The 18,007-nt window shown below is 34.7% G+C and overlaps 2 protein-coding genes across 2 annotated transcripts; one reads left to right on the forward strand and one right to left on the reverse strand.

Annotated features, from left to right (window-relative positions):
* On the forward strand, positions 1 to 2,152 carry LOC117787697 (odorant receptor 19a-like). The gene is made up of 3 exons (XM_034626295.1): positions 1 to 626; positions 707 to 1,145; positions 2,093 to 2,152. The coding sequence occupies exons 1-3, from the start codon at positions 1 to 3 to the stop codon at positions 2,150 to 2,152; spliced, it is 1,125 nt and encodes a 374-aa protein (XP_034482186.1).
* A 2,130-nt stretch (positions 2,153 to 4,282) lies between these two features.
* Positions 4,283 to 14,074, reverse strand: LOC117787717 (putative mediator of RNA polymerase II transcription subunit 12). Its single transcript, XM_034626318.1, has 5 exons — positions 14,006 to 14,074; positions 9,344 to 9,506; positions 8,144 to 8,286; positions 7,068 to 8,055; positions 4,283 to 5,411 (listed from the first exon to the last, which is right to left on the reverse strand). Exons 1-5 carry the CDS (start codon positions 14,072 to 14,074, stop codon positions 4,531 to 4,533), a joined length of 2,244 nt encoding a protein of 747 aa, XP_034482209.1. The 3' UTR covers positions 4,283 to 4,530.
* Positions 14,075 to 18,007: the final 3,933 nt, after the last annotated feature.

Here is an 18,007-nt window from a genome sequence, read left to right on the forward strand (position 1 = left end):
ATGTTGCCCGTAGACTCGACGCGTGCCTTTGAGTATCTGTGGTATATCTGGCGTATCTTCGGAATCCATCCGCCCGATGGTGATACATTTTGGACTCGACATTATACGGCCTATGCGATTGTTATCAATATTTTTTCCAACATTTGTGTGCCACTATCATTCTATATTGAATGTCTGTTAAGTAGCTCCCTGGCCGAGTTCTCGGAGAACTTTTATGTGGTTGCCGTAGTAATCACAGAGCAGGTGAAGTTTTTCAATGCTTGGTATATGATAGGTCGATTTAAAAACCTGCATATGACTCTGCAACAATTGGATAATCGATTGCAAAGCAACAAGGAGCATCACATTATACGGGATCACATCCGACAATCGAAACGAAACTTTGTTTGGATCCTGCGTTTGTTCTCAGCAATCGTCACATCTTCAGTTTTAATTACGGTCTGTACAGACGACCAAGAACTCGCTGCTCACGCTTGGTATCCATGGGACTGGAAGAGCTCGAATCGTGTCTATTGGTGGACAGTCGGCTTTCAAACATTGAGCATCGTTTCTCTGTGCATGATGGCTGTCATCAATGATACCTATCCGATGTCCTATCTGACCATGGTCGCTGGACACTACAAAGCGTTGGCTTTACGAATCTCCATGCTGGGTCATTCGAATGAAATTCAGCCAGTGACTTACGATAAACTGATTGACTGCATAGAAGATCACAAGGCAATATTAATGTAAGTTATTTCTATTTGTATCTTTTACATTATTTATTCATATTGCGTTCTTTAAGATTGGTCGATACGATTCAGGATGCGCTTTCATCAGTTTTTTTCGTTCAATTCACCTGCACTGCCTTATCAATGTGTACTCTAACCTACTTCGTATTCTTCGTTAAATTGAGCATGTCTAAGTTGTTTCACCTATTCTTCAATTTTATTGGCGTCGCCATTGAAACATTTATAATATGCTATGCTGCTGAGGCAGTCAGCGACAGCGCAGAGCATGTGTGTCAGGCGGTCTATAACTGCAATTGGTTGGATCAGTCTATCAAATTTCAACGCACCCTGATCCTTGTGCTTAAGCGTTCCCAGCGTCCTATCATCATTATGGCAGCCAGACTTTTGCCAGTGCGCATGACGACCTTTCTAGCGGTATGTAAAGCTCTTCCTTGTTCATAAAATAACTGAATATTCATTATCTTTAACTACAAATGATAATGCCCGTTACTTAAAAAATAGGTAATAGGGTATGTTGAGTTCGTTGGAATGTATGTAACAGTAAGGTGGAGCCAACACCGAACCTATAAAACGTATATATTCTTGATCAGCATCAAGAGCCGAGTCGATATAGTGTCTAAGTGTCTGTCCGTCCGTATAAACAAAAGGTTCTCAGAGACCATAAGAGCTAAGGCAATCAAAATTTGGCACACATATTTCTATAGACCCTACAAGTTTGTTGCCAGCGCGAAACTCGAAAAACCACCACACCCACAGTTTTCAAGATAATAAGTTTTTATGGTAATTAACCTTATTTATTAATATTATCTAATATCTCACTTAATCGCAGCAAGATCGGTCAAGTAGATCGGCAGTAATAGCTAACCAAAGTTATTTATAATTAGTTCAATACTAGCAACCAAAAGTATGCAATAGTTTTTATTAGATAGCAATATCTATAAAGTATTTTTATATATATTGCAATAAGTAACGGGAATTCCAAATATGGTCAGGATTTCGACTATAGCCTTTCCGACTAGTTTTTGTTATTATACATTTGCTTACTGCAAACATGTTGAACTTTACAACAAGATCTTTTTTTTTTAAACTGTATCCTATGATGTATAGGACATATATATATATATACGGATATTTTCTTGAGTTCAAAACTATTGTTATCGGAATATTTAAAATATAAATTTTAGAATAATAATATTAATAATATTAATTGCATGGGCTATTTTCAAATATTTTTTCTTCCATTCTTTTCAAGTTTTACAGTTCGATTCAAGACTTGAAATACAAGTCAATTACAATTTATAAATTTAAGTCATTACCTTCTACATAATTATTAATATTCTTTAATGCTTTTCTGTTTGCAGGTTGGAAAAACGGCTTACTCAATGTTTACGATGCTAAACAATATAAAGTCGAAGAGTTAAATTGCAATTGTAGAAAGCCGACAAAATGTCTGCAATCAAATTGAAAATGCTTGTTAAACTTAATATTCACCAACACACACACACATACACAGAAAAAAGAGAAAGAGTGCACGGCTTTTTTTTTTTATTACTTAAAGCATAAGCACGCAGAGGAAAAATGGCGAATCCGTCGAAGCGAATAGTCACCAATATGGCCACTGACTGGCAGCGTTCCGTATCCATGAATATGGCGTGATGTGGGCGTGCGTGCCGCCATTTTTATTCAACTGCAACCGGAAATGCGCATTTTATGCAAGTGTCACCCACTGGCGTTTAACGGAAGTTGTTTATCTTATGCCTTTGTTCCTTATCCTCCTCCTTCTTTTCGTGTTACGTTTCTTTTGTATACACTTACAGTGGGCATTGAAAGTTTGTCAGGCGACTTGAAATGCATTAAAGAAGTCCCATCAGGTTCCACAAGCATATGTTACAAATATAATCCGATAATTTATTGTCTGGCTGTTATAAAAGAAACTTGTTGCTTAGAATTTTTTAAGTAATTACAAGCTCTTTGTGTGCGATACAGATCTTAAATATTTTTGAACTTCATTGATTACATCTAACTTTTTATTTAACCTACAACATTTTATTGTGATTACAAGAGTATTTAGTTGTGGGCATTTCAAAGGAAACTTTTTTCCGAGCATTTCATTTCTTTTTTAAGGTTGATGTCAACGGATTTGCGGGCCTGTGACTTTAATGAGCCTCTGTACTGCCACTGGAATGGAGCACAGAGGCGTCCATGGACTTTTGAGGCGATTATTGCGTAATCCTGCAGCTCATTATTAAATGAATTTACAGGAAATTTAAAAAAAATGAAAAAAAGACGAGAAATGCAGAATGTATATGTCGTATTAAGAGCTTTATCACCTGCACCACAACTGCCACAGTTGCCACAGTTGCCACGCTTACTTTAGTTTTTAATAGGTATTCATTAAATATGGGAATTTTAATTAAAGCCTCTTCCGCGGCTGACACTTCCCGCTTCTCCGCTCCCTTAAACTTCTGCTTGTGACCAAATCAGAGCTTACGCATCCAGCTTAATCATATTTACAGAAATGTTTTCAATTAAATGACAACACGTTTAACATGCTCCACTGAGAGTTCCGATATGCGCGAGCACTTTATATATGTATGTACGTGTATATGAATGCCCTCTACAGATCACATATGTGGGGGCGGGTCGATTTATTCGCTGGCTTGCCAAAGCCCGCATAAGTCGATTAATGGATGTGCGATTTACGATTTGCCATTGCCAATAAATTATCATTATTATTTTTTTTAATGCCAAACGTACGAATCCTTTGCCAATCACAGATTGCCATTGTTTTTATGCTATGCCAATTATTACAATTTTTAGCTGATATACGAGTATTATCTACTCGTTTGTTATTTACAAAATCTACCACTATATTCTTTAGCTACAATTATAAGCACATAATCATGTGAATGTTTTATAATACTTAAATAATAAAGTAAAAAAAAACATATTTTTAGCACGCACTTTAAAAGTATCTTTAATTCATTTGGTTTGGAATCTAATGAATTGTTGCATGTAGTAAATTCCAATGATTGAAATTAAGTGGACTCAGCAAGCTTTTGTGTTAATAGAATCTACAATATCAATGGTAGGATACACGGACTATTTATATACCGAAACTTACAGCAATATGTTTGATTAAAATCTTTAAATTCTCGTTAATCTAACACAGGCATAGTTATTTTATTTTATTAATTGCAACAATAAGAAAAATCCAGTTTATATCCTTTGATTAGTTCATTTAAATTTCAATCAATAAATAGCAGATTTTTAGTTAAACATGAAAATGTTTTTCCAGAGTATATTTAAAATTTCAAGTATTTACAAAAGGGCCTGGTCAAATAATTTGTCAAAATTCCAAAGAAAATCAAACAAATATCAAGACAATTAAATGTCAAATATTGTGAAATATTTAGAGCACAGCACCAATATTTTTATCATACAAAATACAAGTAAGAAAAATTATAAAAGTAAATAAAATAAATCATAGAAAACTAGCTGAAAAATTATGCAAAATAATTAGCAACAACAATTATAATAGCAACAGTAACTGCAGATGAAAAAAGCTTAACAATGTTTGTAGTAAACTTACAGCAAGAATAATTATAGAAATACACTGACACACACAATCACACACACACACACACACAAACGGATACAAACATAGAAAACAACAATAATAAAAATAGCCGGAAGCAAAGCGTACAGTGACTGCAGTTGCTGTTGTGCCTTTGAATTTTGCAGTTGTTGCTGCTGCTGCTGCTGCTGCTGTTGTTGTTGCCGTCGTCAGAATCAGCGCTTAGGGATATTTCACAATATTCGCGACGGCTGTTGGCTGCTTGACCCCGCCACCGCCACCGCCCCCGATAGCACCACTGTCACCTGACAGCCTTCCACTTGTTGCGGTTGTTTCAGCCGTCTGTCGCTGTTGCTGCTGCTGCAGTTGTTGCTGTTGCTTTGGGCCCGTTGCTGAGGCTGTCGAGACAGCAGCACCCGATGCCGGATGGTACAAATGCGTGCCATAGTGCACGGCGCCTGGATGGCTGAAATATGGAATAATGGCTGGCGAGACTGGGCCCGGAGTGTGCTGATGTTGCTCCTCAACGTAGTTGGCCATTGGTACGGCATGGGGCTGGTAAAGATGTTGCTGCTGCTGTTGCTGTTGCTGCTGCTGTTGCAGCGATGGTTGGTAGTGTTGGTAATGGTGTATCGGCTGTGGCTGCTGGTGTTGGTGTCCTAATGCGCTGGCTGCTGACAATCTGACAACATGAATTGGTGGCGTTGATTCATGGGCTAGATTGTAACCCGGCTTTGGGTTATTATTGCTAAAACGTGGCAATATTGCAAATTGATGTTGCTGCTGTTGCTGTTCGGTTGGCGCCTGCACATAAATTGGATTGTAGTGCACGATGGGCAGCGTATGCTGCTGATGCTGATGTTGATGCTGTAGCTGTAGCTGGTGCGACGCTGTTGTTGCAGTGGGCAACATCAATGCTGCTGCTGACGGTGCTGCTGCTGCTGCAGTAGTTGTTGCTGCTGCTGGTGCTGATACGGAAGGAGTTGCTGCTGATGGTACGGCCGCGTATTTATGTTCCTGTTGTCCCTGCTTTGTACCCAATCTGACTAGTCGTCCCTGATGTTGCTGATGTTGCTGATGCTGTTGCTGGTGTAGCGGATATGCTGTAAAATACCAAAATAGGTTGTCAAAGTCATCTCAAACGTTGTCATCATCACCATCAATACTGTTGTGCCAAAGGCCTTTTTCAGTCTGTTAAATTAATGTCAGCGTTTCGAGGCTGCATGAAATAAACACTAATTTCTACATTCCAATACCAAGTCCAGTTGTGTCTGTCGCACAGCCTATACTGTGTTAGTGAGGTTATGTGAGTTGCAAGCTTACAAAAAAAATTCATACAGAAATCCCAATATTTTGTGGTTAGTTGCTAAAATCCTAGATATACTATTTTTGTAGGGGGTACACTGAAAAAAAAGACCAAGCTCTAAAATCAAGAACATTCACCTTAAATATTTTGTTCTTAAAATAAGATTATTTTAAGACCAAATTACTAAAACTAAGATTATTAATCTAAAAAATCTTAAAATCTTAATATAAGAATAAAAATCTTAAATTGTTAGGAAAGTATAAATAGGTACTATTTCGTATCAAACAAATGATGGCACCGTGGCGCTCTGGTTAGAGAGGCCGCTTCAGTTGTGAAGCAGTAGGCGGCGGTTCGAATCCCCCTCGTAACAAATTTAAATAACATTTATAAAATTACTAAAACAGAATAAAATATAAATAAATCAAAATTTAAAAAAAATAAAAAAAAAAAATAAAAAAAAAAATAAATATAAAAAATAATTTTCATTTATTTTATTTTTTGATTTTAATTTTAAGAACATTTATTCTTAAAATAAGAACTTGGTCTTATTTAAAATGTTCTTAAAATCAAGATGTGTTTTCTTAATTCAAGAATTTTATGTTCTCGAAGCATTTTTTAGACCAAAAATCTTAGTTCTGAGACCAAAATCTTGATTTTAGAACATTTTTTTTATCAGTGTACTCTGAAATTTGGATAAAATATTATTTTGAATTTTTATCATAAAAAAAATGTTAACTCATGTTTTAATCTAAATAAAAAAAATTTTAAAATATAGATTTCAATTCTTACTTCATAAAAATCATTGAAATAGCTTTTTTTTTTATTTTTTTTTTACAAAAGGAGTTAATAAAAATTGTTATTATAAAAAAATATTCCACATATGTATCAAAATATCATAAAATAGCGAAAAAACTAAAAATACAAATTTAAAAATGTTTAATGTTGTAATTTTTGTTAGTTTTTCGTATTGTTTTTGTATGTGTTACTAAATAACTTTAATGTTACATTTTAATACCATTATGAAACTTTAAAATTATTTTATATTGGAATAATTTTTAACACATAATTAAAATCAAAGAATGATTTTAAGTACACATATTTAAACAATTATAATCACTAAAGTCCCTGTTTTAAATCATAGTAAGATTTCTGCACCATGTTCTAAAACTTTACTTTATTTTGGTAAATCTACATCACAATCACATTATTGGATCTTTTTTTTGGCATTTACAGAATTGGAGTATAATAAACTTTTTTATGTTTTGTGTTGAGGCAGTGAAATCTGAGATCTAAAACTATTTTATCCCCACCCAATATTGAGATGGTGAACGAGCTTTTATTATTTCGTGGGAGTATATAAAATCGTTGTCATGTGTCGTTCATAATAATCAACTAGGTCAATTAACAAGTCGTCTAATGATAGTCTATGTTATAAATAGTCATCTCAACTTACCATATAATGTAGTTTGCTGACCCACTGGCTGCTCGGAATAGATCATTGGAGTCTGCTGATAAAGGCGTTGCAACTGAAACTGCGGCTGTGGCGACTGATAGATAAGTGGCTGATAGAGTGATGAGGTTGTTGGGGCAGCTTTGGGATACAGATTCTGGAATTGTGGCTGAGATTGAGACTGCGACTGATGCTGCTGCTGTTGCTGTTGCTGATGTTGGTACTGTTGATGGTTCTGCTGGAGTTGCTGTGCGGCAGCGAGCAAGACATTGGCTGGTATCTGTAGATACTGCTGTCCATAAGGTGTTGCTGAGGTGGGTGCATTACTGGTATCCGATTGATAGTACGGCCGATACATGCCCTGATGATCGCGGGCCAATGGACCAAGCAGCTGCATAATCGGATGACTGGCAGCTACCGCTGACTCTGCTGTTGATGGTGGTGTTGCTGTCGAGGTGGTGGTGCTGGTGCTGGTGCTTGTAGTTGTGCTGCTGCTGGGCGCCGTGCTAGAGGGCACTGGCAACAAGTTGCCGCCAAGTTGTTGTTGTTGCAACTGCCGCATATATGACAGGGGTATAGCAATAATATATTGTATACGATGCCCTGGCAGCGACAGTTGCCGGTGTGGTGCCGCATTTGATCCTAATTGATATTGCTGTGGGACAACGCGCTCAAATATGCTCGGATCCGCCTCTACATAGTTGTAAATTGGCGACTGTTGCTGTGCAGCCAGCGACTTGCCCACAGGCCTTTGATAAAGCTCCACTTGTGGCGGCACTGCGAAACTAAAGCGATGCGGTTGCCCCGCCTGATGATGTTGCTGCTGTTGCTGTTGGTGTTGCTGCTGTTGCTGTTGCTGTTGCTGCTGTGGATGATGCTGTGAAAGTCGTATGGGTCCTGGCAGACCAGCTCTGACAGCGGCATGCCTTTGTTCCCCAGCTGTTGGTGGTGCATACCGAATATTGCCGCTTTCCGATTTTCCATAGTAAGTCTGAAAGTGTTGCGTTAATTAAATGCGATTGCTGTGGTTCAACGCTGCTGTTGTTGTTGCTGTTGTTGTTGTTGCTCAGGTTGCATACCTGTTGTGCTGCATCGGCTACCGTATAGCGTACAGTGGTGGGCTCAAAGATGGAATCACTTTCCGCCGCTTCGTAGTATGTCGCCGATGGAAAAATGGGCCTAAAGGCCGTCTCTTTGGTTGGATTGCTTATGTACACGGAGCCTGCATTAAAGTAAAAAGTTAATAACATTTAATATGCAAATGTATCTAATTTGTTTAACTAACTTTATAGTTCAAGATCTATACTTATATGATAAAAATTTAATTTTTTTGCTTAAAGCCATTTTTTCCTTATAAAATTTTAATTTTAACCAATTTTAAGTTGACACTCAGTATATAAATAAATTTGTTGGTATTATGTTTAAGTTAAAATGTACAATCGACTAGAAATAGAAACATTCATTGCTAAAATTACTTCAAATATATTTCTTTTGACACTATTTTAGTATTTTCAAGAGCATCGTATAATTTAATTGTGTTGTATCGCTTTGAGATTAAATTTAATAATTAAATTTAAAATGTATTACAAGTAAGAAAAAAAAACTAAAAATACATCTTTACAAGTAGTTCTCAGATGAACTTGATTATTTTAAGCTTTTCCATCAGTTGTGCATATTTACTTTTGATAGAAGTTAAAAATTTTGAATAATAGTTAAACTTCATTTACATTAATCATCAATAATATATATATATATAAAATATTTGTATATTTACATTTAAAATGAATTTCTACCATTAATTTATGTTATTAGTATTTATTCCCAAACAACTACAACTCAACCCAATAATTACTCGGAATTAAATCGATGTGCTCTTTTTTACATTAAATTTAAATTACATAATTTAATTTCAATATAATTTTACCATTAGGAGGTTATAATAATATTGATTGAATCACATCAAAAATGTTTTGGTTTTACTTATGAAAATTTATTAAATATCAACCAATTGAAATATGGGTTGATTGTTGGCTTTCGTCTCTCTGGCTTATATATTTTATTGTCCTTGTCATTGACATTGACAGTCACGATACATTGGCTTAATATGAGTTATTCGCTGTCTGGTCTTCAGAAAGACCAGAATATTTAACAAAGATTCAATTACAATGCAAATTAATAAATTCCGTTTGGTAAGTAAAGACAGAATGATAATAAAAATGTAATCCCGCATCTATTGTAATCCCTTTGCACTTTTGTGTTACATGGAACGTTTCTTTTACCTGTTTGGTCCGAGGAATCGCGTTTCTCAGTTTTACTCTTTGGTTCCTCGACGCTGGGCGTCAATTTAGTTGTTGTAACTGGCTCAACTTGGGCATCCGTTGGTTTAGTTTCTAGCTCCTCGGCATGGGAGATAGAGATGCAGCAAATGAGTAAAACAGCAAGCTTAATATATATAGAGAAACAAATTGAAATGAATACGAGCTTGGCAAAGGTAACATTTCATCTTAATTAACAGCAAATACATAAGTTATCCAGCCATGCACACTGTGCATAAATGTTGATGTACTATCATTTATTTACCATAGTTTTTAATGCACTTTTTGAATGTGGCAAAATGATGCAATAAATGACAGCAGCCGCAAGAGCGAAATATAAAGGTAAACATTTGAACATTTTCATGCTTCATGTTTGATGTTTATGCGGTGTTTGCTTTATTGCAGACATTTGCATTGTAATTTCATAATAATTTAATTAAATTGATTTATAAATGCAATTATTAATTTAGTTGTGGCCACCGCATGTGAGAGTCATTATTAAACAAATTGCTGTTTTTTTTTTGTTGTTGCTAGAGTTGTTGTAATTGTTATAGTTACAATTATTATTGCATTGCACACACATAATTAAAAACAGTGTTTTAATTATGCTGGCACTCGCCACACTTTTATACGCCACGTACAATGAACCTGTGCACGGTTTAAATTGTGTACTCAATTAGTTTTCAACACAGTTGCGTGCAAACATCAAATATTTCTATAACAAAACTTCCGAAATAGAAATGGAATGACGTGGGTACAAATCTATGTGATTTAAAGATAAATAGAATTGAACTAAGTTCGTAATTTTTAAGCTTTTAACAGTGAATTAAATACAATATCTGATCTGTAGCATATAACGATTTGTAGGCCAAGAATCTCTAATTTATCATGTTTATGATTACCTTATTAAAAAAAATATTCTTATAGGCAAAACATAAAATGCACATATAATTTTTTTTTAATATTCAAAAAAAAGTGCTAGCAGTATTGTATCTTTTATAAAAATAATTTTATTTATTCATTGCAATATAATTATTTCAATTGAAAGTTAATTCATATTGTGATAACTAAATGGATTACTGCACTTGAATACTCGTAAAATAAATATATTGCAGATTACATTTATATTTATCATTTACATGAGATTATAACAATTCATATCTTAATAATATTAATTATTCGCAACTTTTATTTTCAAATTAATTAATTCAGTATCAGCAGCTCGATTCCAATTTATCAATCAACAAAAAAACACATTAAAAAAAAAAACAAAAAAACCAGAAAAACAAAAACCTCAAAAAAAGGCAAATTAGAGCATAATTAATGCTTATTGTAACAAAATATAATATGATGTGTAATATTAATAATTTATTCACCTTTATGAGCGACATTTTTTGAAGTCGCCTTAAATATTTAATAACTGTTGTTTTGTGTTTATTGTTATTGGTGTTTTATATTTTTTTTTATGATTTTATTATGCTTTTCTTTTTTGGTTTTGACACTCAATTAAATACCGTTTCACGTGAGAAAAATAAACAAAAACATAAACATTGCTTAATGCGTTGCTTTTTTAGATATATATATATATATATAAATTTATATTTTTTTTTTTCCGTTGTTAAAGTTTTGTCAAATTTGCAGTTTATTCGTAAAAATGAACATTACGCATACGCCGCATGTGCGTTTCGGAAGTGAATCGCGATTCGCGTTTTATGTTTGTGGTGCCTTTTGGGTGGCTCGCGTGTTAGCTAACGAAGTGAGAGTGAAATTGGCAATGCGGCGGCGTTGCATTATATAGGCTTGCAAAGCGGCATGCAACTTGCCGATTGCCGCTTGCCCGCTTGCAACTTGCAACTTGGCCATCGAATGGGTGCAAGCACCTGGCACCGATCGCTTCTTGTTTGTTATTGTTGCTGTTTGTTGCTCGTTGTTTGTGTTGCTGGTAACATAAACTGAAGACGGCTGCCATTTGGAGCATAATGATTACAATAATCGACAGATAATTATCATTAGAGGCCTTGGTCATTGTCAGCATCTATTTAAAGCTTGATTTGCTTTTGTTTAAGTTGTTGTGGCAACTACAACTACAACTACAACTACAACTACAACTACAACTACAACTACAACTACAACTACAACTACAACTACAACTACAACTACAACTACAACTACAACTACAACTACAACTACAACTACAACTACAACTACAACTACAACTACAACTACAACTACAACTACAACTACAACTACAACTACAACTACAACTACTGACTACTACAACTACAACTACAACTACAACTTCTACAACTTCTGACTACTATTTCTGTTCTACTAACTCATTTCTACTACAACTACAACTACTGTTCTGTTCTACTATTTCTGACTCTGACTACTGGTTCTGACTATTTCTGTTCTGTTCTACTCTGTTCTCTGTTCTCTGTTCTGTTCTGTTCTACAACTGTTACAACTACAACTACTGTTATTCTGTTCTGTTCTACAATTTCTGTTCTGTTCTGTTCTAATTTCTGTTACTGTTCTGTTCTGACTCTGTTCTAACTACAACTGTTTCTGTTCTGTTCTGTTCTGTTCTGTTCTACAACTACAACTACAATTTCTGTTCTACTTCTGTTCTGTTCTGTTCTGTTCTGTTCTTTCTCTAACCTCTGTTCTGACTACAACTACATTCTGTTCTGTTCTGTTCTCTATTTCTGTTTCTGTTCTGTTCTGTTCTGTTCTGTTCTGTTCTGTTCTCTGTTCTGTTCTATTCACTCTGTTCTCTACAACTGTTCTACAACTGACTACTACTATTTCTACTCTGTTCTGTTCACTCTGACTACAACTGTTCTACAACTACAACTTCTGCTACTACTGTTCTATTTCTGACTACTACCTACTGACTGGCTACAACTGGCAACTGGCTACTGGCTAACTACTGGCTACTACTACTACAACTACCAATTAGCAGTCGCTGGCTGGAGTTTTCTCGTTTTCACTGCAATGATTCTACTTACTCGCAAACAAGAACAAAAACAACACCAACAACAATAACAAGAACGACAACACAAAGTCGCTGGCTTAGTTTTTGGTCAATGGGCAGCGTTGTAGCTGCCACAAGCAACATCTCGTTTGCTTTGAAGCATAAACCTCCCCGGTGCTTGCCCCTTCTACGCACTTCTGTCCGTTGCAGGCTACTTTTGCTGTCATTCTTTGTGCTTGTGCTGCAACATCCGCATCCCTGCCCCATGCCCCATGGCCTATACCCCACGCTGCCCCGGGATCCCTGCAATGCTATTGCCATTAATGTCTGTTTTTAGTTTATGAGCTTGTACTTCATATTTGCATTGCAATTTATTGCGCTCTTACCTTATATTTATTTTAATATTATTTTACCTCTCCGATTTATCGCAGGTGTCAGATATAATAACTGAACTGATAGTTTTCAGATGATAAATCACACTACAAGTGTCAGAATATGCCATCTAAAATTAATATTAGCTATGTTTCGGTAAGCGTTAAGCCCAAAAAGTGATTGCAAAACATAAGATTTTGGCGATTTGAAATTGAGCCTTAGTATTAGTATTTATTGCTAGTATAATTGTTTCCTTACCCATTGTTGTAGAGTAATATCTTTGAAAACAACAATGAAAAAACAAAATATAGCTGTAAATATATACATGTATATCAAAATATTGCGAAAAGTTTCCAATTTTCGGAGCTTAACTGTATGTAATAATTTCTGAGATGCTCCATTAATTGAGAATTTTTTATTTTTAGGGATTGGTAGGATAAAAGGTATCTGATCTATCACAGTCTTAGAGAAATTACCATTAAATACAATACATGGGCTTGGAAACTCTTTTGAAAATCTGTATGCGAATAATAATATTATGGGCCGGTTTTTCAATGTATAGTTAAGGAGAAATTAATGTCAAATTTGATAAAATTTAAGTGAACATTGAAAAACCGGCCCTATGAGAGTTACAATTTCATTTGAAAATGAAACAACAACCTGTTCACGATAATTTTTGATCACTTTCCCTTGGTGAAATTAAAATCATATCAGCTTAAATACAAAGGAAACTTACCAATAGTAGCAGAAGAATATGTGAAAAGGCTTTTGCTTACTTTAACGGTAAGCTACTCAAGATTCATAAAGCTTAATTTTGATTGCTTCATAATGTTACTTTATGCGTATTTAAAGGGACTTTAGTCAATTGACAATCCATATAGATTAAGCATGGGTGGACGGGCATGCCCAATTAAATACCACATTCCAATTATCGTAAACGCGATTCTCTTATTGTCTTTTCTTGGTGTCTTTCTTTATCCGTCACTGTTATTACACAAAAGCATTGCAAATTTTAAATCCATTAAGAGTTTGGGACTATAAAAACTGTTTCGACTCCATACTCAGCCATTGGCAGCTTCGTCTCTTCAGCGGTGTTGCCCAACGAACCGCTTACGATGACGATGACGATTACGATGACGATTACGATGACGTCGATGACGATGGCAAAGAGACTTTATGAGCGTTCCTAATAAAATCAAGTGGCTTTCTGTAAAACTTAACTGTTATTTCTGGACGGCAAAGCAACAAAAACAAAAACAACAACAATTCCTACATACAGAAAGATATACACAAAGAGAGGAAGAAAGAGAGAGAGCGAGAACAACAATAATGTCAAAAATGCCCATGTTACATCAAATAAAAGTTCCAATTTGCAGACACACATAAAATGTGGCAGTGTAAAGTTTAAAACCCCTTGCGAGAAGCTTACATATAAGGAAAATAAAGAATTTGCGTCCGCACAGTGGCATAAAATCAAAAAATTTTGATTTTATTTTTGAAACATATATCTTTTTTAAATTAAATGTGTATATTGAATCAAAATAAAAACAAAAATAAAAATTTGATAAATAGACACACCAATGTATGCATATTTGAGTTGTCCAGTGTTTTATATGTGTCCATTTTGCAGGATTGTGTAAAAAAAATTGCTGTGTTTTGTGGAGAACAACTTTCGGCAAACTTTATAAATGTATATAAAATTAGTCTCCAATTACGAGATGTTATTTTCAATGATAATCACTAGCGAATTTTCTGTGGGTGGTAGGAGTGGGCGTGGTCAATTCTTTCTGAAACTTATCTCAGCAATTCTTCAAATTTTTATAATCAATTATACCGAATTTCAAGTGTCTGACATTATCGTCCGAATTTCTACCAAAAATATCAGCTTTGAGACCATTGTAAACTGGGACAAACGGGATGCTTCCAGCGTGCCATTTGAAAGCCTTGCCTCTAACATTGTTTAATTGTTGTTGCTGGTGTTGTTATTAGGGCCTTGGTCGAGGGTAAAAAGAGTTATAATTAGCCGTGCAAACATTGACTAACATAAATGAAAAAAGTAACAAAAGCCCTAACAACAACATCGATGTCGACATCAGCTGCGACTTGTTTCTGGAGCCTGACAAGCCTCTGCCTGTTTATGACGCACATGACACAGTCAAGGTCCTCGCCCAAACAGCAAGGATTAGAAAACGCTCGAGCAACAGAAACAGTAATTGACATGCTCCCTGCTTTCAGCTCCATTGTACATACAGCCTCTTATATCTCCATGTGATTAGTCCTATGATATTCCTTGCTTGTGCCAACAATTGTCAATGCGCTGAATTTATTGTCCCATGTTGACAGCTTCACGGCAACAAGTGAATCTGTCAGAGATTATTTTGAATACATGCAAAGCACTCGAATTACGTCATCACTGATTACTCGTAACAAGCAGAAGAAACACTTCTATTAAATTGCTTCTATGACTCAAAGATACACAGACAATAATCTCATCACATTTTCTGGTTGACACAATCCTTTACACAACATGTAACAGTTTCCGCACGTCGGTATGGATTACCAAAAGTTAAAAAATCAAAGTGATTGTATTTCGCATAGAAATTTCAATATATGTTAAAGTTCAATCTTTTATTTTTTTTTCTGCCAACTTTACGACATTATTTATTTAAGAAACTTGATTATTTTTCTTAGACTCTGTACTTTAAAAGTACAACAAAACAATTCTCTACAATTCAGCCTCCACTATTGGTATTTTTTTTAAAAATTAATACACTCCTTAGAACTTATCAAAGCTGAATCCAGATTATCTTACTTTTAATGTAAATATTTAATTAAGTTGCTATGAGATTGGTAATAGCAAAGTAAATAATATTTTAGACCGAAAAACAAGATTAAGTTTCCACTAAAGGTAGCAGAATACTTGTTTCAATAAAATATAAATAAATTAAAAAAAAAAAGATATTGTAAACGGTTTTACCGTAGTAATTGAAAATATAACAATTTCAAACTTCACAAATTCAACGTTTGATATAAATCGACAGATAATTTTTGTATATCATGATCTTGATTTTCCAAAAAAGATACTATTAAATTAAAAAGAACGCTTCTTCATTGTTACAATCTTAATCAATATAACTAGTATACTTAAAGCAAACAGAAATATGCCCTTGTATAGAGTGTCGTCTTTATAAACCTAACAACAAAGAACTGGATTTGATTAAGGAAGTTGGCCAATTTGTATCGACAAAAAGTTAAATGTTGACAAATTAACAGTCGAAATAAAGAATTATATCGAAATAATGAATTATACCGATTTGGAAAAACAAGTCACTGTTAGAATCTGAATAAGACGTTGAATCAGAAGTGGAATTAGATATCAAGACAACATTCATGTCATAAATTTTAAAATTGGCTAATCTCTAATCAAATCTGTTTCATACAAATTTTACAGTAGGACATCGCTTAAATTAAGAACTGTCTGTATATCGATTTGCGGATTGTTTCCATTTAAATTTTGTATTGTTATTTAATTCAATTTATATAAAAAAATCAATTTAATATACAAATTCTTTACTGAAATTATTAAATTTCTTCTAAATATTTTTGAATATATAACTTACTACACTGGGTAAGAGCCAAATTGTATCTGGTGTCAAACTTACTATTCCGATATGTAATTTATGTTGTATTAAAATTATTTTTTTTGAAAATTCAAAATACCCAAAATAAAAACAGATCTCAAATAAGAAAAAAAACAACATTAAAATAGCAAACATTAAATGAGCTTAAGAGTTTACACTTTAGCAAAAAAATAAGGAAAATTCACAATTATAGAGAGACAGAAAACATTGTGGAAATGTGTTGTTTTTGTCATTTAATATATTGTATTTGATTTCATAATCAGTAAACGACTTTGCAAGCTGATGATGAATGCTGCTTGGCCAGGTTCACGCCACTGCCAGGTAATAGCCAATAAAGGCGGCCAACTGAGTTGCTAACTGGTTGCCTAGCAGCTAATTAGCTCCCCGACAAACCAACTATGTATTACGAGTGCGAATGCATGGAGACATGTCATTTCAGGAAATGCGATGCGTAAGTCTAAAAGGAAAGCGAATGCATTATGCAATCAGCCATGGAAATTGGAGATTGGAGAGTGGGCAGACGAAACTAAATCAGCTCAGCAGCTGTTTCAGCTTGAGAAACAAGTTCGAATCCCCAAAAGGAAGCCTGCAAATCTGGCTGGTTGTATACTCCGATTGCCACGGAAACGGAGAATCGGCAACAGGCGAGTGGCAAACGGCCAACTAGCTTGGGGGCCAACAGCTTGAGGCTGGCTCAAGCCAAGATGTCAGCAGGTGAACTGGTTTAAATGGCTTTGACTGTGCAGACGGTGTTGGCCTTCTCCTTCAGCCAGCCAATTGGGCTTAAGCCACACTTTAAATACGCTTCGGAACTGGTCCAGTGAATCTGCCCTACTACATTTCATCATTTTGGTGGCAAAATAAATTTGCATTATGTTTTCTCAAAATCCTTTTAACGAATTGATAAAAAGTTAGCAAGTTGATCATAAAATATTATATAATTTTAGCCAAAATGTTAGAAATAGTTTTAAACTGTAAATTTTAAATATTCTACGTAAATTGTAGACTCAATGAACTTTCAAAATTAGATTGATTTTATATGTTGAGCCTTAAGAAATAGAATTTGAATAGGCATATTACGTGATACGTTATAAAAGCTCATCAACAAGTCGCATATATTGTATGTGTTGCAATTGGCCAGATAATATGTTGTTGATGCACTTTGTACACTATTCATCGCTTTTTCATATATTTGCAACTCCTCTGCTTGGCTTTAATAATAAAAACATGATTGTCAACACTCAAAGCAACTGCGGGGGCTAGTTTCCTATTTATATGATAGACTTCTGTTTCCCAGTAGCGCGCTGACTTAAGTGCAACCAATCTTATCACATTCACAGTCATATTATACTTTTATTAGAATTCTCTGAACTGTGTATTGACGCAGGCTTCAAAGAAACTTGTTTGCAGTCGGCATAGATGAAACATATTAAAATGTGGGAGTATCATGCTGTTTCTTGAGCATTTAAGTGAGAAACATATTGCACCCTTTACACAAAAAAATACAAAATAATAACTCGGCATTTTACAATTTTAATGAAACACAAGTAACTGTTGCGCTTGTTCAATGAAAAGAGCCAGAAAACTCAAAAACTTACTTTTTCGAAAATAATGTTAAGATTTAAGGTTTCTTTAAGC

This window comes from Drosophila innubila, chromosome X (genome assembly GCF_004354385.1).
Source record: "Drosophila innubila isolate TH190305 chromosome X, UK_Dinn_1.0, whole genome shotgun sequence".
NCBI lineage: Eukaryota > Metazoa > Arthropoda > Insecta > Diptera > Drosophilidae > Drosophila > Drosophila innubila.

Excerpts from the sequence above, each read along its gene's own strand:
- LOC117787697 (XM_034626295.1), top strand. The coding sequence starts at position 1 with ATGTTGCCCGTAGACTCGACGCGTGCCTTTGAGTATCTGTGGTATATC. Across the intron at positions 627-706 it reads GTCGCTGGACACTACAAAGC|AAGATCACAAGGCAATATTA; the intron begins GTTGGCTTTACG and ends TTGACTGCATAG. Across the intron at positions 1,146-2,092 it reads GCATGACGACCTTTCTAGCG|GTTGGAAAAACGGCTTACTC; the intron begins GTATGTAAAGCT and ends TTCTGTTTGCAG.
- LOC117787717 (XM_034626318.1), bottom strand. The coding sequence starts at position 14,074 with ATGGGCATTTTTGACATTATTGTTGTTCTCGCTCTCTCTCTTTCTTCC. Across the intron at positions 8,287-9,343 it reads CGATTCCTCGGACCAAACAG|GCTCCGTGTACATAAGCAAT; the intron begins GTAAAAGAAACG and ends ACTTTAATGCAG. Across the intron at positions 5,412-7,067 it reads TCAGCAAACTACATTATATG|CATATCCGCTACACCAGCAA; the intron begins GTAAGTTGAGAT and ends GGTATTTTACAG.